Source organism: Alosa sapidissima, chromosome 21 (genome assembly GCF_018492685.1).
Source record: "Alosa sapidissima isolate fAloSap1 chromosome 21, fAloSap1.pri, whole genome shotgun sequence".
NCBI classification, from domain to species: domain Eukaryota; kingdom Metazoa; phylum Chordata; class Actinopteri; order Clupeiformes; family Clupeidae; genus Alosa; species Alosa sapidissima.
Window position 1 is genome coordinate 12,250,150 of NC_055977.1, and position 23,169 is coordinate 12,273,318.

At 41.5% G+C, this 23,169-nt stretch overlaps 3 protein-coding genes across 6 annotated transcripts; 2 read left to right on the top strand and 1 right to left on the bottom strand.

The window, feature by feature from the left end:
* Nucleotides 1-79: 79 nt before the first annotated feature.
* LOC121695175 lies at nucleotides 80-2,663 on the bottom strand. The gene is made up of 3 exons (XM_042075742.1): nucleotides 2,217-2,663; nucleotides 1,794-1,950; nucleotides 80-1,709 (listed from the first exon to the last, which is right to left on the bottom strand). The coding sequence occupies exons 1-3, from the start codon at nucleotides 2,289-2,291 to the stop codon at nucleotides 718-720; spliced, it is 1,224 nt and encodes a 407-aa protein (XP_041931676.1). The 5' UTR covers nucleotides 2,292-2,663; the 3' UTR covers nucleotides 80-717.
* Nucleotides 2,664-2,685: 22 nt separating this feature from the next.
* Nucleotides 2,686-9,210, top strand: vps28 (VPS28 subunit of ESCRT-I). 2 transcript variants are annotated; one of them, XM_042075745.1, is made up of 10 exons: nucleotides 2,686-2,758; nucleotides 3,874-3,943; nucleotides 4,192-4,220; nucleotides 4,493-4,530; nucleotides 4,675-4,764; nucleotides 5,407-5,512; nucleotides 5,705-5,806; nucleotides 6,235-6,288; nucleotides 6,489-6,580; nucleotides 8,774-9,210. In XM_042075745.1, exons 2-10 carry the CDS (start codon nucleotides 3,904-3,906, stop codon nucleotides 8,892-8,894), a joined length of 672 nt encoding a protein of 223 aa, XP_041931679.1. In that variant the 5' UTR covers nucleotides 2,686-2,758; nucleotides 3,874-3,903; the 3' UTR covers nucleotides 8,895-9,210. The 2 variants fall into 2 exon arrangements, with proteins under 2 accessions (XP_041931679.1, XP_041931678.1); XM_042075744.1 differs by lacking the exon at nucleotides 2,686-2,758 and adding an exon at nucleotides 2,970-3,114.
* A 974-nt stretch (nucleotides 9,211-10,184) lies between these two features.
* On the top strand, nucleotides 10,185-23,155 carry mapk15 (mitogen-activated protein kinase 15). Of its 3 annotated transcripts, none has more exons than XM_042075733.1 (15): nucleotides 10,185-10,310; nucleotides 10,902-11,071; nucleotides 13,713-13,811; nucleotides 13,933-13,962; nucleotides 15,314-15,404; nucleotides 17,422-17,552; nucleotides 18,021-18,184; nucleotides 18,427-18,566; nucleotides 18,820-18,877; nucleotides 18,968-19,105; nucleotides 19,331-19,436; nucleotides 19,634-20,069; nucleotides 20,917-21,026; nucleotides 21,322-21,474; nucleotides 22,324-23,155. In XM_042075733.1, exons 2-15 carry the CDS (start codon nucleotides 11,003-11,005, stop codon nucleotides 22,513-22,515), a joined length of 1,917 nt encoding a protein of 638 aa, XP_041931667.1. In that variant the 5' UTR covers nucleotides 10,185-10,310; nucleotides 10,902-11,002; the 3' UTR covers nucleotides 22,516-23,155. The 3 variants fall into 3 exon arrangements, with proteins under 3 accessions (XP_041931667.1, XP_041931668.1, XP_041931669.1); XM_042075734.1 differs by having other exon boundaries at nucleotides 10,212-10,310; nucleotides 10,951-11,071; XM_042075735.1 differs by lacking the exons at nucleotides 10,185-10,310; nucleotides 10,902-11,071 and adding an exon at nucleotides 12,786-12,882.
* Nucleotides 23,156-23,169: the final 14 nt, after the last annotated feature.

The window sequence follows — 23,169 nt, forward strand, 5'->3', positions numbered from 1 at the left end:
AACACCTTAAAGCCTGGCTAGAAGTTGATCTTCACTGGTAAAACCCATGCCTTAATAAGTGTAAGTGTGCACACAGTAGTACTTCAATGTACAGAAATGCTTTATTTCCATATATCATATTTTTGGTAATCTGAAACATGACTGGATATAGCCAGATATTGACATGTTAGATCCAAATGAGTTATCTACAAACAACTGTAAAATGTTTAACCCCTATTTTTCAAAATAAAAAAGTGTCATAAGATTTGGATCTCTAAATATTAATGACATAACACAGGTACAGTGAGTCACTATGTCAATACATTGAAAAATGCAGGTCATTTTGACACACTATTCTACATACAACTGTTACTATGGAAAAATTCCCATGTAAAGTATGCTTTATTGCACATTGAAAACATGAAATACATCAGCCTTGATAAACACTGTATTTCACATTACACTGATTAGTGCTGGTAATTGAAAATGCACTTGCTAGTGCATCTCTTTCAAATACATTGTGTGCATTGATTTGATTATTTTTATTTTTAAGATGAAAGTGCATGTTTGAAGATGAGGTATGAGAGGTATAGAGTATAGACACAATCTATACAGGCAAAAATATGACATACTGGGATGAAAATGTATCACTTCACAATACAATGAAAAAAAGGTTTAAAAAATCCAAACAAGTACTAAAATACACAGATTATTCATACAGCTCTGTTTGGAGCTTGCTCAGTGCTTTATAACCATATTTCCCTGGGAGTCTTGGGTGAACAGCATCTCTGCTTCCAAATCTTGATCGGTGTCTTCGTCAGATGATCCCTTCAAGCCACCACCCCGACTGGAATTATTAGTCCAGTCCTTCAAAGGGCTCCACGATCGGTGGTTTCTGTGGGCGATCACACGGAAGCCCTGAGAGTCCTGTGTGAAGAGTGAGGCCATGCTGTCTGTTTCAAACTCCTTCTGAGCAACTTTAAAGACTGATCTCCGAGGTGACGAACACTTAGTCTCCAATGGCCTAGATTTAGCTGCAGCGCTGCTGGGTGACAGAGGTCTCCTCTTTAGTGGTGATCGACTCCTTCCCAAATCCTGCCACCTAGCTGTACTAGATGGGCAGTTCTCTTTCCCTGTATTCTTAGCAGGTGAGCGCAAGGGGGAACAGACCTTTCTCTGAGTTGAGGTGTGCTCAGCAAGGGGCATCTGAGCCCTGAAATCCCTCTCACTCATCTGGGACACACTAAATACACTATCTTCTCTTACTGGGACATTTCTTTGATGTAAGGTCTTGAGGCACTGGGAGTCCTGGGTATTGTGCTCCCATTGGCTCAGGGACAATGTTTCAGGAATAGGCAGGCACTGGACTGGTGTTTGTTTACCTGCTGATTCAGGGATGGAACAGAGTTCAGAAAGCCTTCTCTTCCCCTCAGGTTCTTCAACTTCTTCATCAGACTCACATCCTCTGATTAAATGCAGGAAGGTCTGCTCTTTTTTCCAGTTACCAGAATACATGAGATGGTCTTTTTCACATAAATGAACTGATTGCCCACCAACATCTCTGGAACTTGTCATTTCAGATATGTCACGTTCAAAAATGGTGTCAGAGGTCTTCATAGAGGTCTGACATCCAAAATCTGTTACTGACTGTCTCTCCGCAGATTTTATGGGGACTGTGTCTGATGCATTCATACACGGCTCCGGAGGTAAAGTTGGCTTCTTTTCAGCATCTATGGAAAGGGCAACATCCATTAAGATGACACTCATAAAATAAAGTCAGAATTTACCATCTCTGATCTTTTCTCTTCACTCACCTTTGCGCTGAGGGCTAAAGAACGAGGATATGGTGCTCTGTTTGGTCGCAGGCATGGCGTGTACAGTCTGCGTGAAATTGAGCGCCACTGCCACACTGTAACCTCCACAACGAGCCAGAGGGTTAAGAAGTTTAGATATAGGACGCGTCTGTCGTTTCTGGGAAAGAATAATTAAAGTTACCCCATACATAAGCATCGAAAGCAAGATCTAGACATTTGTACATGTTCAACCACAATATTGATACTGATATCCATCGGTTGGCCAATGGATTCCGAAGCGAAGGTCAAGACTTAATTTTCATTGCACATGCAGTTTGTAAAGCTTGGTCACCACATCAGTGTTTGTAATAATTAATAAGTACAGAACATTAATGCTATGTAAGGTAGGCTAGTGTTACATTTCATGTGACTTATTTATAATACCCGTTTCTCCCGTTTCTTTTCTCTTAGTTCTGTCGTGTCAATCCAAACTTCACAGCAGTTATGTGGTGAAGACATTGATGCTTTTGTGTTCGAGTAAAATGCTGCGAAACGTAATTTCGTTTACGTTGGAAAGGTGTTCTGTCCACCAAAGGAGTTTGATATCCAAACAGTCACAACACTTCGCGACTGCTAAGTTAATAGCTATGGTATTACCAAAGTCCTTTCGGCTGTTAGCTACTAATAAGCAGCGTGAACTAAAGTAACTCTCAAACGTATAAAGTATAACGTTAGCACCAGATAAGTAACGGAAACAGAGCTACGCTTACTAAAAAACACTATCCGAATTACACCATTCTACTGAAGATATTAGATTCTAGAAGTTAGAGTTATTAGCTGGTCAACAACAACTCGACTACTCTTCGTTGTCGCGCGCGCTTCTCTTTGAATAATGCTTGGGTTGCCAGGTATTCTGATTTAGTGTTGGTGAATAATTTCAGAAATTAAGCTGAATAGAACAATTGCAAGAGTACCCACAGACATAAGTAATGTATACTCATAAGCTACGAAAATATTTTAATGCTATGTAATGTGAGGATAAACTGCACTTAGCTGATCTATATAAAACAAAGTAGGAGAATATGAACGTATTTCAGTCATGGCAACCATGCCCTGCTCCCTGATGCCAAACAAAATGAATCATGTAATTTGCGATTATTATACAATTCTATTACATGTCTATGTCCAGATTTCTTTAAATACGTGTATACATGCCGTATATTACGCTAGATACAAAAATATAAACAGTGAAAATACATACTAAACAAAGGGTTCGCCCACTATTTTGACGTGTTTCACTTGCGACGCATGTATTGATGTGTCGTCAACATTGTTGCTTGAGGTGAGTGATTTGTACATTTCGTTCGCTTTCAAACGCCTAGATCCTTAATATTATCATATAAATTCAACTATATTAAATAGTTTCGTATCTATATGACATGTATTATCTCGGAGATCAAACGTTACTTTAATGTTATTGTTCAGATAACTCGGACCACCAAATAACAAAGGTATAGCTGGCTAGCTCGGAAGCTTAGCAGGATAGCTTGCTAGCTAACGATGTCGACCAATTGGTTAGCTGAAATCACTAACTTGTCAACTTCACTGACAGTAACATAACCCTAAATGTATATCCCTGATATAAATGTAGCGGAATGTTAAAGATCCTTGATAAATATGCTTACATTTGTTCCACTTGATCTCCGTTTACCTTATGTTGGATGTTAGCTTGCTAGCTTGGCTGTAAGTATAACGTTACACTGTAAAGAATTCCATCTGTGAGTATTTTTTTACAGTGTTTGTGCTACTGAAAGTTGTTTTCATTACAATGGAACATTACTGCAATCATGCCATCACCAAGTCGTCCGAGGAACTATCTCAATTTTGCCCAACTAGCTAGCTAAGTTACTGTAATGGGTGTTTTTTCCCGGAAGTGGTGACAGTAAACCTTTTTTTAATTGAGTATCTTAATCTATATCGAGATAAAGCTTGGTTAAGGGGGTTTTATTGTTTATCTTGTTATTGTACTATTATATGTCAGGTAAGTTATCTTAGAGTAATATCCTGTTAATCACTGTCATCTCTGAATGTTTTTGTGTAGTCATCCTTTGGGAGATTTTGGAGTGACATCATGTTTCATGGCATACCTGCCTCAGGAGGAATGGGAGGAGGTGAGTTCTTTGAAGCCAGCAGAACAAAGACACGTGCTATGATGCAGTGAGAAGTTAGTGATTTAACAATAACATTCCATGGTTTTAAGGCATTAATTTTCCATTTTCACAATGTCTTGTGTTGGTGCCACCTATGCTGTTGTTATTGCAAGTTGTTTCGTATGGTTGCTATAGAGTATACTGCTGCTTTAATTAATTTTTTGTTACTATTATCTCTTGTTTCCTCACTCCATTTCCCTTGTTTGAAGCCCCAGCCAATAAACCAGAGTTGTATGAAGTAAGTGATCATGTTTTGTCCAATCTAATCTGATCTTGTAAAATTAGTCTGTTCCTGCTGCTTGCTTACAGTTACAATTTAATGGGAATAATGGGAATTATGTATAGTTCAGATTTTAAATCTGTTCAATATCAGTTGTTAGGACTGTGTTCTTTTTTGTTGAATTGAAATGTCAAGTATGAGTCCAACCCTGCAATGATCGTATTAAATATTTTGATAATGTGAGTGAGTTTAGATGCTAATTAAGTCTAACATGGTGATTTTTTCAACAGGAAGTGAAGCTGTATAAAAATGCCAGAGAAAGAGAAAAGTAAGGAAATTGCTCTTCCAAATCAGTTTATAATACAAAATAATGAATGGAAAGAAATACTGTGAAAACGTCAAAATGAAAACAACTTTAAATAAAAATATTAAATATTATGTGTGCATGCCTTCTCTCTTTTTCTCTCTCTAGGTTTGATAACATGGCAGAGCTGTTTGCAGTCGTGAAGACCCTCCAAGCTCTTGAGAAGGCATACATCAAAGACTGTGTCACTCCAAATGAGTGAGTGTCATCCACTGTGACTCTTTCACTCATGACCTGTTCATGAACAGTATTCAGAGTTCCCATGGTCATGGAATTTTTGGAATATCATGGAAGTTGAATAAAGTCTATTCTAGACACAAGTCAGCAAATTTTTATCAATTAAAAATATAATTTGTTGCAAAATCAGGGAATATCAGGGAATGACATTGTAGCAGTTTAACATTTACTACACAAAATACATGAACAAAGTATATTTCCATGCAGCATTAGTGTTCATCGGGTTATTAGCATTTTCCATTACTGCTTGATTTAGTGGTAGTGGTTAGCCCTACTTTGTTTTTTTCAATGCCCATTTATTCATTTCCCACTATAAAAGAAAGTAAAAGATTTTAGAATGCTATGTGGCTGCTCTGAAATTTTTGGTAGGTACCATTCATTATGTAAGTAGGCTAGGTCATGCAAATTCAGTTATTTTTGTCAGGGAAAAGTCATGGAATTTTACATTTGACTTAGAGTGTGAACCCTGGTTATTTCTCTGCAGATTTTTTATTTATACCATATATGTTATTTGGAAAATGATGCTGTGAGTTGCATATGTAACATAATGTAAATGCACTGGATAAGTGGTAAGTAGAACTGATGTTCTTTCTATTTGTTCAGATACACTGCAGCATGTTCCAGACTACTGGTGCAGTACAAAGCTGCATTCAAACAGGTCCAGGGCTCTGATGTGGGATCCATTGATGACTTTTGCAGAAAGTACAGAGTGAGTTGCCCAGTTTTCACAGTAGTAATATGTCATAGAAAATTTAGTAATTTTAGATTATAATTTGCTGGCAATCACATTTAATAACTTTTTTACAGTCTGGTTTATATAGTCTGTATATGCTAGTTACTATTTTATATTTCACATATGTATTATAGTAAGTGTTGCTCATTTACTTCATACTTTCTACAGCTTGACTGTCCACTAGCCATGGAAAGAATCAAGGAGGACCGACCAATCACCATCAAGGATGACAAGGGCAACCTGAATCGCTGCATTGCAGATATAGTCTCTGTATGTTCTACCACTCCTCTCTCTGGCTGTCCTGAAAGAAAGAGTGGGAGTGTCTTCATGGCATTTACTCTCATTTAGGATGAATGGATATGCTTGGAAGAGAGCCAGCCTGGCTGTCCAGTACAGCATTTAATTCCAGCAATTCCATTAGAAACCTTCCCGTTATCGAAAGTTGGCTGATCAGTTTCACTCTGCCATGCATCATGCTGATGATCCTAAGTGCTTCAGGCTTTAACTGTGCCAAGAAGCACCTCAGCTCCCCAGCGAGTGGGCATGGCATGGGCTGGCTCAGCAGTAGAGCCTTTTGGCTGCCTGACTAAAGTGACACTGGATTGTATTTAAGTGCAGTACCTTAAAGAAAACCAGTATATGCATGTATGTATGTGTAAATATGTGTACCTCTCGCCTCGCCTCTCCTTCTCCTCCAGCTCTTCATCACAGTGATGGATAAGCTGCGTCTTGAGATCAGAGCCATGGATGAGGTAAAGCATCTCTTGGTGTATTTGGGTGTAGATTATAAAATTAAATAATCTGATACTGTTGCAATATGGAATAGTATGGATTATGAAGGCAAGTTTTCAACATAAGATGTGGTAGTTAGACTTTAACAGATTCCAAAATCTCTTTAATTGCTATAGCTATGTCAATGGTGTAATTAAACCGTTTCAAATGATCTGCTTAGATCCAGCCTGACCTGAGGGAGCTGATGGAGACCATGAACAGGATGAGTAACATGCCCCCAGACTCTGAGGCCAAGGATAAAGTCAGCCTTTGGTAAGCCCCCCCCCCCCCCCAAGCCCTCTGGCAAACCAGGGGCTTTCCCACAGCACCTGTGCAGATGTAGATGTCACACTCTATGGAACTCTGAAAAGTTAGGCAAATCTCTTTCAAAGTGAGATGTCTTCAAGATGTCGATCCTACAAAAGCTTTGTAAAGGCTAAAGATAAATGTACACTTAGCTGACTTCAAAGCACATGCTGCGATGCCGATTGTATGTTGAGTCCTGTTGGGTCGCTTTGTGTTGCCTTTGTGGGCGGTAAAAAGTTTCACTACTACATATACAGAAACGACCACCGTCCACTAGCACATTGGCTTCATTCTGCTGCTAGTGCAATATGCGGTTATGCAGGTGCATATAAACAAATTGTAAACAGAGCAGTGCTGGTTTACAATTTGCATACAACTCTTGCTCACAGCTCAAAGACAGTGCCTAATATATACAGCTCTGGAAAAAATCAAAATGGTTGAAAAACATCCCAAAATAATAATTTTCTCACCCCAACACTTGAAATCGACATGGTGTCATTGGGGTTTAATTCCAGCCAGAGTCCAGACCTCAGTCTATAAAAAAAGTGAGCACAAGTCCAGAGTGATGGCAAAGAATCGTTCCTGCCTAAAAACCTGGATTGCTGCTAAAAAGATGTGGTCTAGAATCATTGTGGAGACGCTAAGAACCATTTTGAGAGCTGTGATGGCAAATAAAGATGTTTCCATTGATTATTTAAAAAGGGTATGAATAATTTTGGACACACAATTTTTCATAAAAATGTTAAAGATGAAAATATTTATTTTTCTGATTTCATATTTCTACCACATTGTCTTGCACCTTTTGGCATGTGGCAGTGTCATTTTCAGTCAGAACAAATATATTGATAAAGACAAAATCCACATCAATATTTGCCAGGGGTATGAATCATTTTGTTCTTATCTGTATATAATTCTAATCAAGAATATGTTTGACGGTATTGTCAGTCCTGGGTCTTTTGGTTGTGGAGGTAAGAAAGAGGCTGAGGAGAAAAAAGGTGACACTGTGTTGTTAGATCCAGAGGCAAGATGCTAACTACCAGGATTGTGTCTATGGAATATCGGATGATTACACCATACTTCTTCGCCACAACAGACAGGCTAAACAGCCAATTAGAGCAACCTTTTTCTCAACAGCTCAGATACAGATTCAGCATGTTGATTCTGCAGTAAACTAATTGATGGAGGTCCACAGATGTAGGCAGAGCTGTGCACACCGCACTGACTGGAGCTACAGTCTAGAATCTTGAATCTAGATGGTCATCGACCGGCCAGGCGTTATCAGATGTCTGACCATTGGTTTAGTCTGCGGTCCATATACTATGTGATGTTGTGGTGTTGCAAGTGAGCAACACTGTCTTTCATTGCTGCTAACTGGTTGGTCAGAATGTGTGGGCTTAAAAGCAGAGGGCCTCTTGTCTATAAGTTTGCTGAGATGAGGTATGAAGTGTGGCTAGGACACCTAACTGTCTAGGATAAAACTATAAACAGTTTTTAAACATCATGTGGATGATGTTCATAATTAACCTGGGTGCAAAAGTTATGAAATAGTTCTGAGTTGTATAATGCATATCTGAGTATAATGCAAAAAAACTTTAGGTGACTAATCCTTTTTTTTTTAACTTTGTTGAAGAGGTGTCCCCACCCATTGTCACAAAGCTTAATATGAGATTTTCAATGTCCAGCTGTAATTGTTTGCTGGCCGCTGTTAATAGTTAGCCTCATTCTACCCTCACAAGGTTAGGCAGCACCTTACTGTCAAAAGGCACACTTGCTTGTTGACTTGCTTGAACAGAGCCTGCCAATCACTGAAATGAACTCAGACCTTTTATGGTACGTGTTGCTTTTACGCTGTGTCAATGTAAAGATCTCTCTCTGACATTTCTATTGTCTTTGCCTTTGCTTTTTTAAAAAGTTCTCAAATGACACTCTCTGGCAAACACCATGGTAAATAAGATCACATATTAATTTATATTCTCTCACTGATGATATCATAAATCAATAAAAGGCAATCCCATATTTTTTTCACCAAATTGTAGTATGTCAAGTATCTTACTCGATATACTTGATATGCTGTGCCTTAGTAAATATGAACTTAACATTGGTCTCTGTTTTGAAGGCCTTGTATAAATCCCTTTCTAATGGAGGTGTATTATATTCCAGGCTGACGACTTTGAGCAGCATGTCTGCCTCTGATGAACTGGATGACTCGCAGGTGCGGCAGATGCTCTTCGACCTGGAGTCTGCCTACAACGCCTTCAATCGCTTCCTGCACTCCTCCTAGGCCACCCAGCCCCTGTGTGTGCCCTGCCCCTACTCCCCCTTTTCCCCCTCAACACTCTTCTGTTGTTTAACACACCATCCTATCTCGAGTAGTGAACATCCACTCTGGCAAACACCCCCGCTCCCAACACTTGTAATAAGTAGATCTTTTATGATGCCCCTTTTCCACTTTAACCCCACTTTTGCCACTGTCTTTATAGTCCTACTGGTTGTACAATACAGTGTAGCTTTATACTGTTCTGTCCTGGTTTCAGTACAGTGGTCCCCTGTCTTTGATGATGTTGGTGTTTTTTTTTTTTTAATATAAGACATGTAACTAAGAGTAACAAAACAAATGTAAACCAAATTGGGAAAAGACAATTTGGCCTGGAGCAGCATCTGGGTCAGGTCGTTTCTGTTTTTACCATTTTTTTTTACCATAGATGAAGGAAATACTAAAAGATCATTTTTCTTAACTAGAAAATAGAGCTCTCTGACTTATGTATTTTTTTGCAATTAGTATTTTAACTCCTAGTAGCCATTAATTTTGTTCCCCTCACATGGACACAAAAAGGGTTCGGGTTTTCTTTATAGAATCAATAACGGTGTAAGAAGCAAAAAGATGCACTTTGCAACAATTCCTCTCCAACATTCAGTCATCATTTGTACTCACAGTTGAGTTTAACATGTACCTTTCTCTGGCCATCTTCCATGTTTCCGCTAGAATGGGGTTGTTTTTTGATGGTGTTTGCAGCTATGTACAACCTGTTATGTAAAACTTGGAATCAATGTCACGTTTTGATTTCTGTTTTTAGAAATCAAAACATCTAGCATCACCTTGGCCAGATGTTGCTTTTGAATCTTGCATAGGACAGCTTATTGTTTTAATGTACATAATCTACCACTAATAAGGAAAATAAACTTCTTGCAATCAGCCCAAAAACAACTTATTGTATTAGCAGCTCTTGTGAGGTAATGTTCCATCTTCTTGAGATAGCATTTCATTATACTCATTTGACATTATCATTATCATAGGTTAATTTCTTCATTCTGTTTATATAACTGAGAATTCCTTCCCACTGCTAAATCATTTGAGGAAGGTTCTTGTTGGGCTTTTGGCTTTTTTCACACATTAAACAATGCATATTTATTTAAAATTTCTCTTTGTAAATAAAACAGTTTTAAATAAAAGCATGTAAACATTTTTAGAAATTATAAATAAAAACCTACCTCTAAAATGTGCAGTGTGTGTGTGTGTGTCTTATGATATTGCTCTCTAAGCACATGAGCTCAGTCTCTGAGGTTCTGCCCCTTTAAAGAAACTCTCGGGCGCATAGTTGCGTCTCCAGGACGACAAATAATTACAAAACGATGCAGTTTGTTGCGAACAACCAAAAGGAAGAGGGGGATTTTCAAATTGAAGGCTACCAAAGTGAAGGTTTGCCAAATTGCCACTGTGGATAACATTTTTTATTTTATTTAACATTAGTGCAGGGTAAAGGACAGTTTTACAGAGTAATTGTGCAGGAATTTGTGAGTTGAAAGAAGGCTGGTACACCACCCAAACCAAGTGACATTACGCGTTAACTTGTTTACGTTAAAGGGTAACGTTAACAAATTGGCATTCATTTGCTACCATGTGGTTTGCAAGCTATCGCTATACCTGCGTCTCCTATCGTTAATTTCCCCGGTTTTGAAATGTTAGTTTAGGTTGGTCAGGTTATGAGCAGTTGTTAGGGATTTTAGCATTGCCAAAAAATAAGCACACGAAAGCGCAATGCTTAACGTTATAACGTTAACGATACAGGGAGAACGTGGCAAGATGAGGCAATAACGTTAGTGAAAAGATTACCTTTTTTTTACGAGAAACTATCTTCACCGACTAGCTAGCTCTCTACCTGTCGGTGCCAAGCAATATTAGCTTTCAAACTAGCAAGATAGCTAACATTACCTGATAATATTGCATTTCTTGAGGTCATGCCTTCTGCAAAATTGTAACGTTACCCTAACCCCTCTAACAACTCTAAAGGAAGATACAGGTCTCAGATGTAACCAAGTAACCCTTATCACACGTTCAGACACATGTGTTTGGAAAGAACAGAGTAACACATTACAAGACAAAAAGACACTATGAATGTAACCGAGGTGGAGGACCACATCTCACTGAGATATGAAGTGAAGAGAAGACTCGGAAAGGGGGTGAGTTGCACGTGTCACAATTTAAGAACTTTGGAAAGTTAAGTGATCTTTCTTCCTGTGTTTGCATAACATTTTGCGAAGGCAACGGGTAAACAATGTGTTCTGATTATTGATTTAGCAATAGATTATTTTAAATTGGTCAAGATATATAAGATGGGGCCTACATGAAAATCGTCTTAATTAGTCAACACATTTGCAACGACTACCACTGAAACAGTTATTCAGTGGAGTTTGCAACATTTCGACTTTCCTGTTACATCAGTGAACATTCCTGGGATGTTTTTAGGTTAATGACCAGAACAACAACAGCTTTGTGCTCTAAAGCTGTTTCTATGTAAGCTATGTAATTCGCCATTAAGATCATCCAGTTTTTAAGAGGCGAATTGGGTTTTATTGAGTAGATTATTAATCCACATTGCTGTTGTTTGTTTTTCTTGTCTGCTGTTTAATGCAATATGATCGATAAATCTCTGGCTTCATTTTATTGCTGTCTTGGGTCACTGGGACAGACAGATTAACAGTTGTGGCTATGAACATTTGTGGACAACGTGTGTGTGTGAGTGTCTGTCTGTCTGTGTGTGTGCATGTGTGTGGGCAGTGGTCAGTCCTGCAGCAGGCAGGTGGAAGACTTCCAGTGTTGCTTGGTAAGAGGGTCGAAACTGCAGCTCCTATTTCACAGGTGTCTTGCCTGTTTGATGGTGAGCCTAACGAACGAAGCTGGACATTGTTATCCAGAGGAAGCTCACCAAGCTGTTGAGGCTCTGCTAACCACCTGCCGTAATTCTCTGTTTTCTGACCTGTAGGCAAGATTGTAATCTGGAGTGCCTCTGTTTGCTGTCAGCAGTGTGACAGACAGTGAATATTCTATTCATGTTGGATAAATTGTCTCTCATCTGATTTTGTTGAACTTTATTTGTTTATTGTACAGTAATTCTTTTCACATGACTTGGAAAAAGAGAACGGATTTTCTGGGAGGTTGCTACTGGAAACTGGAGACCGAATTGTCCTAAGAATTGAGAAGATTTATGCATTCAATTCCAAATCCAGGTGCTCAAATATGACAAATAGATCAGAAAAAAACTTTGGCTCCTTTTTTATTTTGATGTTGTGGACCTACCTTCCGATTCCAAGTTAGGCCAGTCGGTTGATGTTTTACAACAGTGCATCCGGGTATAGAGACTAAATCATGTTGCATGCTTTTAAGGAGGGGCAGGTTCTCAGGTCTTTGATTACAGCTCCCCACTCAATCATGAGTGGTCATTGAAAAGTCCTTACTTATTTTGAAGCGTGACTAACAAGCATGCAACTTGGTGCTGGATTTGTTCAGATTATATGTCACAGTCAATGCCTACGAGAAAAAGGTGCAATTCAATCGCAGATTGCTGTGGAACTATACCCAACAGAAAAAAAAAGTTGGAGTTGGCAGGTTTGCACTTTGAACTTGCATGTTAATGGTTGCTCTAAGAAAGGGAGGCAGAACTGGCCATCCACAAATGCGAGGAAAGGGTCACTGAACAATGGACCCTTTCAAGAGAGTTCCATTATCAGCATCATAGTTGGCCCCACAAGACTTCCTTTTTAACATTCCATATGTTATCTTAATGCAGAGGAAGTAGATTGGGGCCCAAATAGAACGTTCAAGCATTGTTTTTGTTTTTATTGTTGAAAGGGTCTATAGTGTGCTGTATCCATCCTCCACTATGACCCTTTTATCCTAGTCGTACACCTTTTCTCTTTCTGCTCTTTCTCCCCTCCTGCTGCTCTGATTCCCCTTGGCTTTTTAATGATGCGTGGAGGATGATTCATTAAAGGTTTGTGTTGTGCCGATGCTGGCAAGAGTGCCTCGACATCACATTGTGATTTGGTTGTTTTGTTTGTCCCCAGAGGAGGTTTAACTTTAACCTCCATGTGGGCAAGTACTCTGTTTGGACCTCCTCATTCTCACCTGTCCATGGGACTCCCCTGTGTTCTCAGAAACGTGTTATTGTGATCTCAGAAAGCACATGTCTAGCACCAATAAAGTTTCTGCTCCATGGAATAATTACATGGTCCTCAATGATGGGTATGATTAACCAGTATGACAAACTGTAAGGTGGGGGGTGCAACCATATGGGTTGTATGATCTGCTCACTCTGCAGATCTTGTGTAAACCCCAAACTGTTATCTTCTTCTGTTGTAATCCTTTGTCCATGTGTTTCATGCACTTCTTTTTTATGAACAGTTAGGCTCCCAATCTTTAGAATCCTATTCCTATTCAAAATCCTATTCAAAAACTCCTTCACTCTGTTTGCAGCAATGTTAAACACAAGCATAGTCACTCACTGGTGATGGTTACTGACATGTGTTTTGCATATTCTCACTCCTTGACACATTGTAGGCTATTTGTATATTTAAATGTGTACAGTGGTTTGCTGTGTTTACTCCTGTATGTCCGGTTGTTGTACATACAGTACATAGACAAGATGGCAAGATGGACAATACAGACTATGCATTTCATGAATAATGTCATTTATAAAATACTTTACAAAAGTAAATAAATAGATAAATATATCCTACTATATAGCACTGTACAGCCCTGATTTGGCAACACAGCTGAATTTTCTGTTTGCCCTGTGCCTCACCTGTCCATCTGTGTGTCCAGGCCTATGGGATTGTGTGGAAAGCTGTTGACCGGAAGACCGGCGAGACCGTGGCTGTCAAGAAAATTTTTGATGCCTTTAGGAATCGCACTGATGCACAGGTATGTCTCTTAAAATACAATACGCATGGGAAATGGCAAACTTAAAGGAACTGGAACTTTAAAGCAACCTACTTTATGAAATGTTCACTAATACCATTTCATTTTTCTGTGTTTTCCACAGAGAACTTTCAGAGAAATCATGTTTCTCCAGGTAAGAGCTGGCTGTTAAAGCTGGTTGTCATCAGAGTACCAGAGTACTTTTTATGTACTTATGTCTACAGGTCAAGTGATCCCTCCTGACATAATCAAGTTCAATGTAGTTCTCCATTCATGTGCTGAATCTCATCAGTGGAAGGGTCACAGCACTAAAAGCCTGCAGTCACAATCAAGGGTAATCAGGCTGCTCTCTATTTTTGACTCCATAGCAACAGTGGAGCCCCTGGGTTGCTTGGGGCATTGGCCATGTTTGTTTGCTATGCAGTAGACACCAGCTGGGTCTTGCTACTACACTTCCTGTTGGATCATCACATGCCCTCTATGGAAATAGTCTGGTGATAACTTACCCATTCAGCTCACTGAGCAAATTGACCCTTTTTTCTCTGGATAGTTAAATTAATTTAGATTGTAAAGAATTGTGGCCTGGAAGCCAGCCTGAATTTGCCCTGCCCACAACATATTGAGGTAGAGGAATTTGAACCTCCATGTCCACACGAGATTGGTGCGAAGTCTGCGAACAATCAAATCATCTGGACGGGCTTTGTACAATGATAGACAGATGAGCAACGGTGCCTAGTCAGCGGGCTTGAGTTGATATCGTTGTTCTGAAGCCTGTTGCTCGAGAAGCACAGTGTTTAGATTTCGCTATCATGTCTGTTGTACAAGATACAACAAAGCAAACAGAAAACAGCGATTGAAGCATTTGTTGAGAAGAAGGATATTTTTGGCTGTTCTCTCTACAGGATTCACATATTTCATTGCCCTGATTGGTTAGGTTTATCCAATTGCGATCCAAATCCAATATCCCCCTGTATGGGTAGAAACAAGCCCCATAATCATGTCCCAATGGTGCGGTCCCAGACTCAAATTCTAAACAGAATTGAGTCTGGCTATGTCATGGAATTGTAAAGGGAAAAAAGGTAATTAATTAGACAGCATCAAGAGACTGTCAATCCAGAACTTTTGTCAACCTATCTTTGTAGGTCTTTGCATGCAATTCTAAGACAAGTAACCACTGCAACAGCAAAACTATACACAACAGAGGATGCATCTGTCTTTGATGAGGAGAAATGTCATGTGTTAAGGGCTCAGTATGTCTGGATATGATCCGGTGTTTTCATTTGCAGTCACAGTTCTGTATTAATCCCCGTTTCACACACAAACAGAAGCACCTATCTTCAGCCCAAAACATACCTGTTATGCAACGTCATTAGAGTCCCGTGCTGGACACATCACATTTCATCAAAGAGAGTTTTTGAATGTCATTCTGTCAGCACGTGATAACTCATTTGCAATTACTAATATTTTTCATGAGGACTGTTTGCCCTGTTTATTTGTCTCCTCAGGAGTTTGGAGATCACCCCAACATAGTCAAACTACTGGATGTTATCCGTGCCCGAAATGACAAAGACATCTACCTGGTGTTTGAGTATATGGGTAAGGCATCTTTTTGATCAGCTGAGTGATGTTTTGTTGAAATGGCAGTAGGGCGGAGTAGGGTTAGGAGCGCTGCTGAACACGGTGGTAGTGTAGTGGTTAAGGAGCTGGGCTAGCGTGCAGTAGCCTGTAGGGTGGTGGTAGTGTAGTGGTTAAGGAGCTGGGCTAGCGTGCAGTAGCCTGTAGGGTGGTGGTAGTGTAGTGGTTAAGGAGCTGGGCTAGCGTGCAGTAGCCTGAAAGTTGTCGGTTCAATTCCCGGCTTCCACCGTTGTGCCCTTGAGCAAGGCACTTAACGCCAAGTTGCTCCGGGGACAATGTGATCCCTTGTAATATAGCTGACATATGTAAGTCACTTCGGTCAAGAAGTGTCTGCTAAATGTAATGTAATGTAAATGTAATGAACACCATGGCTTCATGGTTGAAGCCATGGCTGCGCTGATGCCGTCAGTATCAAGCGACACAGACGTGTATCTTTTTCAGACCAACTCTCTTTTGAGAACCGGTTTGGTGATAGCCAGCCTAGGCATATTCTATGGTGCATTTGATTATACTGGCATATGACAGTGTTAGGGGATCCTGCAGTGAGTGAGCAGTTGGTTATTGGCCTTTTTCAAGGTTTTTCCTTTAGTCTTAGTAGGTAACAAAACTCAAGGGACCATTTTAGAGTGGTTGTAGCTGTTGGTCATTTCCTCTGTTTTGGGGGCCTTTTTTTCCGGATAGCTGTGCTAATATCAGGGTTCCCACGGGTCATGGAATTTCTGGAATATCATGGAGTTTTGTAAAGGAAAGTCTATTCCAGACAAAGTCGGGAAATTCTATATATTTTTTAGGGAAAGTCATGGAATATCAGGGAATTTTGTTGTAGCAGTTTTAACATTTACTTGCCAAAATACATTAATACAAATACATCCACAGAGAACTGGTGTATATCTGGTTATTAGCTTTACTGCTTGCTTGAGTAGCCCAACTTAGTTTATTCATATACCCATTTATTCATCTCCCGCTCTAAAAAAGTAAAAGATTCTTGAACGCAATGCGGCTGCTCTGAAGCCATTTGGTCAGTATATTGTACCATTCATTATATAGTAAGTCATGGAAATTATTTTTTTGTCAGGGAAAATCAGAGTCATGGAATTTTACATTTGACTTAATGGGAACCCTGTAATATGATGAAATGACTGTAGTGTAGCAGGGGCCATCGTTGAGTTGAGGCAGCTGAGACTGATGGTCTTTGACTGAGATGCTTGACCCACCAGCACTATTAAGGAATACGGTTTTCTTAAGGCTCATCGTATAGTTTAACAGTGTTGTATAGATCAGGCAGATCCTGAGATAGAGGCTGAAGGCTGATGATGCTACCTGTCTCAATAATTCCAGAATCTGTATTGTAGACCCTTTCAATCTGTTCCTAGAGGGTTTCTGGTTTTAAAGTTCAAAATCAACACAGATGTTGTAATTAAAATGTGTCAGACTTTAGCATAGTGCTCTATAAAATGGCAACTTTATTTCTGTGCCACTAGAAATTCCTTAGGAATGCTCCTTTGTTTATGTAATTGAAAGGATCTATAAATCAGGTGGATGCTCAGAGAGGATGAGGGCATGGGGGTCACCTGCCTCGGAGGCTCCTCCCCCATGGCTACTCCATGTAAACAGAGCAGCTGAGCATGACTGGGCAGATTTAAGCCTGTGTGCGTCACTGCTGCCGCTGGCTCCTGACGTCAGCCAAGGCTCCCCTCAGCGCCCTCTGTGTTAATGGCATGCAGCCACAGCATCACTTGTTCGTATTGTGATCATCACAAACAAATAGTGCTGTGAAAACACACACACACACACACACAATCGACACAACAGTAGAAAGCCCACACCAACCTACAGACATCTCACGAAAAACGTTGACACATTGGCCCGGCCAGCACTCATTCACTCACCCCACTAATTTGAGCCAGCTATGCATTCCAGCTCCAGTCATTCTCACGCAAGCATTTGCTTGCTGTTTACACCTTGCCTCTCCACACAGACACAGACCTGCATGCTGTGATCAAGAAGGGAAACCTGCTGAAAGATGTCCACAAGCGGTACATCATGTACCAGCTACTCAAAGCCACCAAGTACCTGCACTCAGGGAACGTCATCCACAGAGACCAGAAGGTGCTTAAGCAGTCACAGCTCTCTATGAAAGCATATGGAACACTAACTATTTGCCAACATGCACCTACTGATTGTGCTTCATGTAACACACATAATACACATTTAATGATTTTTTCAAAAATGTATTGAATTGTATTGAAATACTGGCCAGAATTTGTAAGATCACTTACTGTTTAGTTTTTATTAGAGACAGTGTGCAACCATTTGCCTAGTTGCCAACTAGTACTGATGTCATCTTCAAATGAATTTTCATGGTCAACTGAAGGACATGTATGATATGCACTATGCACTTTGTTCAGGTTGTGACTTGTGTCGAGGCTAGCACGTGTTAGAATGCTAGCCAGCCTTTCAGTGCCACATGTGTTGTTGGTGGTGTCTGTAAAGTTACTGCTACTGTTTCTTGAAAGTACAACAGAAGAATACAGAGATAAACATGCTGCTGTCTGTTTGATTATTTGTGCCACACAGCCTTCAAACATCCTGCTAGACACAGACTGCTTTGTGAAGCTGTGTGACTTTGGCCTGGCACGCTCCCTCTTCCAGACCCAGGAGGACGCGGGGAATCCTGCTTTGACTGAATACGTGGCGACCCGGTGGTACCGCGCCCCTGAGATTCTCTTAGGTTCTGCCAGGTAGCTGGCTTTCTCTTGTGCCTCATGTATTGCAATGAAATTGAACAGAAAGATATTATCAGCATGTACAGTACGATGGTTATGACTGTAAACACTATGATTTTTTTTTTTGCTAACTAGACAAACACTAAATATACATCAAATTCCATGTTGTGACAGAACATCCATAACAAATAGATGGATGGCTGAGGTGCTGAAGTGGTCACCCACCATGTCCTGTCCACGTCTGTCTGTCCACACAGGTACACAAAGGGGGTGGACATGTGGAGCGTCGGGTGCATCCTGGGCGAAATTCTGCTGGGAAAGCCGCTGTTCCCAGGCACCTCCACCATCAACCAGATCGAGAAGATCATGAGTGCCATCCCCCATCCCACACCCGAGGGTAAGAGCATCCTGGGCCACACATGCTTTCAACCTTTCCTGACTCAATACACCTCCTACCTTGTTCTCATACACTTCAACCCACAGTCTATGGGAGAATAGAAAGTCCTTTACTGACCCCTCTGCTTGGCTTTTGTCCACCCTCTCTGTATCAGAGATGTGGTCTGTTGATAAACGTTATCAGTTATCTGCTGGAAATGTGTGTTGATTCAGGCTGTAATGTGTTGATTGAATGGGAATGTGTTGTGCTGCAGATGTTATCTCCATCCGCTCAGAATATGGAGCCTCTGTGATCCAAAGGATGTTGCTCAGGTAGGTTTGCGTGGATGTGGGTTGGCATGCACCCATTTATATATGTGTGTGTGCATGCATGCATGGCATAATAATATGCTGCATCCTCAGGCCCCAAGTTCCTCTTGAGGAGCTGCTGGGAGCTCCAGTGGATGTTGATGCTCTGGACCTCCTGAAGTGTTTGCTGGTGTTCAACCCTGAGAAGAGGCTCACAGCAGAACAGAGCCTACAACATCCATATGTGTCCAGGTACAGAGAGCGAGAGAAAGAGAGAGATAGAAAAAAAGTAGGAGCCCATCATGGCTCATTTTTATTCAAGCATAATTAAACTAAAATGTACATTTTCACTGTTTGTAAATTGACATTATCCTTAGCTGTAAATACATTATTTGAGAAAAATGTTGCTAGCCCATAAACATTTACATTTTGTCAACACAACCCCTCTCCATTCACATTCCCTGCACCTCTGCACAGGTTCCATAACCCAGCCAAAGAGCCTGGTCTGGACTATGATGTCATCCTCCCTGTGGATGATGATGTCCAACTGTCTGTCACGCAGTATCGCAACAAGCTATACGAGGTAAACCCCTGGGCGTGCATGTACTTTGTGTGTGTGTGTGTGTGTGTGTGTGTGTGTGTGTGTGTGTGTGTGTGTGTGTGTGTGCGTGTGCGCGCGCGCGCGCGCACGCATGCGTATAAAGCTGTGTGTGTGTGTGTGTGTGTGTGTGTGTGTGTGTGTGTGTGTGTTTTTTCAACATTTTCCGTATCTACTCATAGATGATCACTGAGAAGAGGTATAGTGGCTGGGTCCAGAAGCGCTGGCACAGGAGGAAGGAGGAGGAGCAGAAGGGACAGACAAAAGGCAGTTCAGGGTCCAGGGGAGACTGCTCCGAGAACGCGCTGGCAAAGTCCAACGGGACATCCTCAATCCCAAAGGAAGCTGCTAAAGTAGAAGGGGGAGGTGATGGCGAAAATAAGTCACCAAGTCTTTGGAAAGAGAGTTCTACAACGCAGCAGCCAGCAACCAGTCCAGTGCTACCACACAAACAGCCAGCCAATGAAAAGAGTGGTGCGGCACACACGGTCGCACAAACAGCCAATGAGAAGAGTGGTTCAGTCCCCACACATACACGACCAGCCAATGACCGAGTTGGTGTACTGTTGAGTCCTGGTGCACAGAAGACTACCTACAACCCCATTACTCACGCTCCTAGTAAGTTGCACAATTCATACTTCACATACACACATACTATCAAAGAATATACATAAAGTGAATTAGATATTCTCATTTTAGTACTGGACAGAAAAGTCCTGATCTTAAGATCTGTAATGTCTCCCTTGGCCTTCATATAAGTATGGATGCATGTTGGGCATCACAGAGCCACATAGATTAAGATTGTTTTATGTCCATTCGCCTTATTCACCCGGCGGCCATAACGAGGCTGAGGGGTACACTTGCCATTACACCTCAGTCCAGCAGATGGTGGTGGTAATGCACTCCATTTGCAAACTGCTAAAAAACAATTCACTGAAGAAGAAGAACATGCCACTGAACCCTTCTTCTATAATCAGTGAGCTTTTTTTGGCAGTTTGCAAACGGAGTGCATTACCACCACCATCTGCTGGACTGAGGTGTAATGGCAAGTGTACCCCTCAGCCTCGTTATGGCAGCCGGGTGAATAGCGACTGTGGTTAGTCATCAACTCCACCCTCCCCCGAGTATTCAGACCTAGGTGTGTGGAACCATTAGAGTCCACTCGTGGCCTTGTCCATGGTGCTGATATAGAATTCAGGATGAGTGAAGTGTATTCTCAAGGGATGCTTACCAGCTGCCCTTGCCAAAACAAACATATACATGCAAACACACACATATAAGCTCACACGCACATCAACACAATTCACACATGCACACGGATGTGCACACCGTATACATTATATCCTGTCACGAGTGTATACAACTTGATATTTGCATACGTTCACTCTGACTTAGATTAGATGTTCGTCATGTGTGGGTCTCACTAGGGCAGGTGTAGTGCTAAACCACCTACTCTAACCCTCAGTGCTCTCCCAGCTGCAGCGCAATGGCCTGGTCTACAGGAGGCAACCGCAGCAGGTCGCCACTGCTGAGCACATCCCTATCCTGCCATCAGAGGGCGCTAATGGGAACATGGTAAGTCTCTCCATGTGTGAGGTTGACAGACAGTAGCCTATATACATTTAGGCCTTTGTTCACCATATGTGCTGACTGTCAAAGCTATGAAGGACCACAAAGACCACTGTGATTTTTTTTTTACCATGTTGAGCTTCTAGATTTTCACCAACATGCCACATACCAACATGTGCCCTCCTTTTTCTACCACATCCTGTTTCATTATCTGTGTCTTTCCTCCATAATTATGTAGGTTAGCTGTCTATTTCTTTCCCAGTGTAACTCCATCTGTTTTGTCGTTTTCTTTCTCTTGCAGGTTGGAGATAATGGCCGTGCGCGCGGACGCTCAGCTCCCGTCCCCCGTGTCCGTTCCTTCTCGCTGACACTGTCTCGTCCCCTCAACAACCCGCTGGTCCGCCGGGATGAGCCCCCGGTGTCGTCTGGGCTGTGTGTGACCTCTGCGCGACTGGTAAGTCCGGCACCTCGTCCACCACCTGTCTTGACCCCCCCCAACCCCCCATCATCTGTGGTCACCTTTGCATCACACGCGCTCACTTGCTCCAGCTGTTACTGGCTTAAAATGAATGCACCCTTTATTATACTCTGTAATACAGTCTTTTATACAGACAATGCATTCTCACTCACACAAGCACACATGTGCCTGCGTGGTCACACAGACAGACAGGCGTGCATGTTTACACAGCTGTCTCCTGCACATGTCAGGGTTTGCTGCGCACATTATTTCTTTTGGCGCCCCTGGTGACTGCAGTGGAGTTTGGGTGTGCAAGCACTCGCTACTGAGGGCTCCTGCAGATTCCCCTGAGGTGGCACGCTGCATTAAAGCTCAGGATGACTCAGCTTCTCTTACTTCGAGGCTCGGACGGGCACAGAGCCCCTTGGACTCCATCCGCTGCATCGGCTTTTTGCGGCACTGATGGGGAGCCACTACAATTACAGTCAGCTCACATTTGTCTGGTGCCTCTAACAAAAGATGCCGGCACAAAGCTGCTCTGCAGAAAACCACAGCCTGGCAGGTGGCTGAGACCACTGCTGTCAAGCATGACTTCAGAGGAACTATTTACATGCTCACAGTTGAGGATGAAAAAACTAGCTCTTAAAACACCCTGTGAACTCTAGACATGTTTGCTTTTATTGTATGTGACAACTGGTTTGATCAAAGCAGTAAAATCATTTGTGTTTTCTCTTTCTCTCCTTTCCCTTGCCTCTCTCTGTCCACTCTGTTAATGTGGTTTCTGTCTTTCTTGGTTCACACCCCCCCCCCCCCCCCCCTCTCCTTTTGGTGGATTGTGTGAGATAGAACCAGCGGTCCCCTTCTCAGACGCGTGAGGCCCGGCCACAGGTCAGATTCAGCAAGAAAGTGTTCCAAAGCAACTCCAACGTCTCAGCTGCCGGAGACCCCCGGGCCAAACTGGGCAGCTATTCGCAAGCCTACGGCACCATCAACAAGACTGAACTGGACAACTTACTGAGGAGCCGCCATCAGCACTAGCATACAATTAATGCACTTAGACATAAACATCGAAAACAAACAAACAACCGAACACACCAGCCCTGCAGCATCGTCAGAAAGACTGACCAGGATATCATGTTGAAAAGCTGCAACCAGCATTCAAAACACACACACCCTTCCTCACAACAATGCACAAATTCATATGCACAACACAATTATGCAATCACAAAGTGTTTTATGTGCATACATTCAATGACGGGCTTGCAAATAATACACAGAATATGTATGCCCTTGTACAAATAGACAGCACATCAGTTTAGAGGATAAAGACCAAGGCAAACAGGCAACTGTCAGGGAGACTATTGTGAAGAGAAAATACATTATTTTGGATCACCAGAAAATATTTATGGGAGGAATTGGGGTTCAGCCATGTGGACTTGGATAAAAGTGTCTTTGAAATGAAGCATAAGACATAAGATAATAAGTCCAAAACATAGCAGAAGATAAAAAAAAGAGGTTACTGTAAAGCCTGAAATATTGAGCAATTCTGGAGATGTGGTATGCTGTTCTTTGTGTAGATGATGGAGGTGTTGCTGGGAATTCAGAGCTAAAATATTCAGCAATGGTCGGGTAAAATGTACATAGATGTAAGCAATAAAGTTTCACTGGTTTCCCCTGACAGAGATCCAAGAT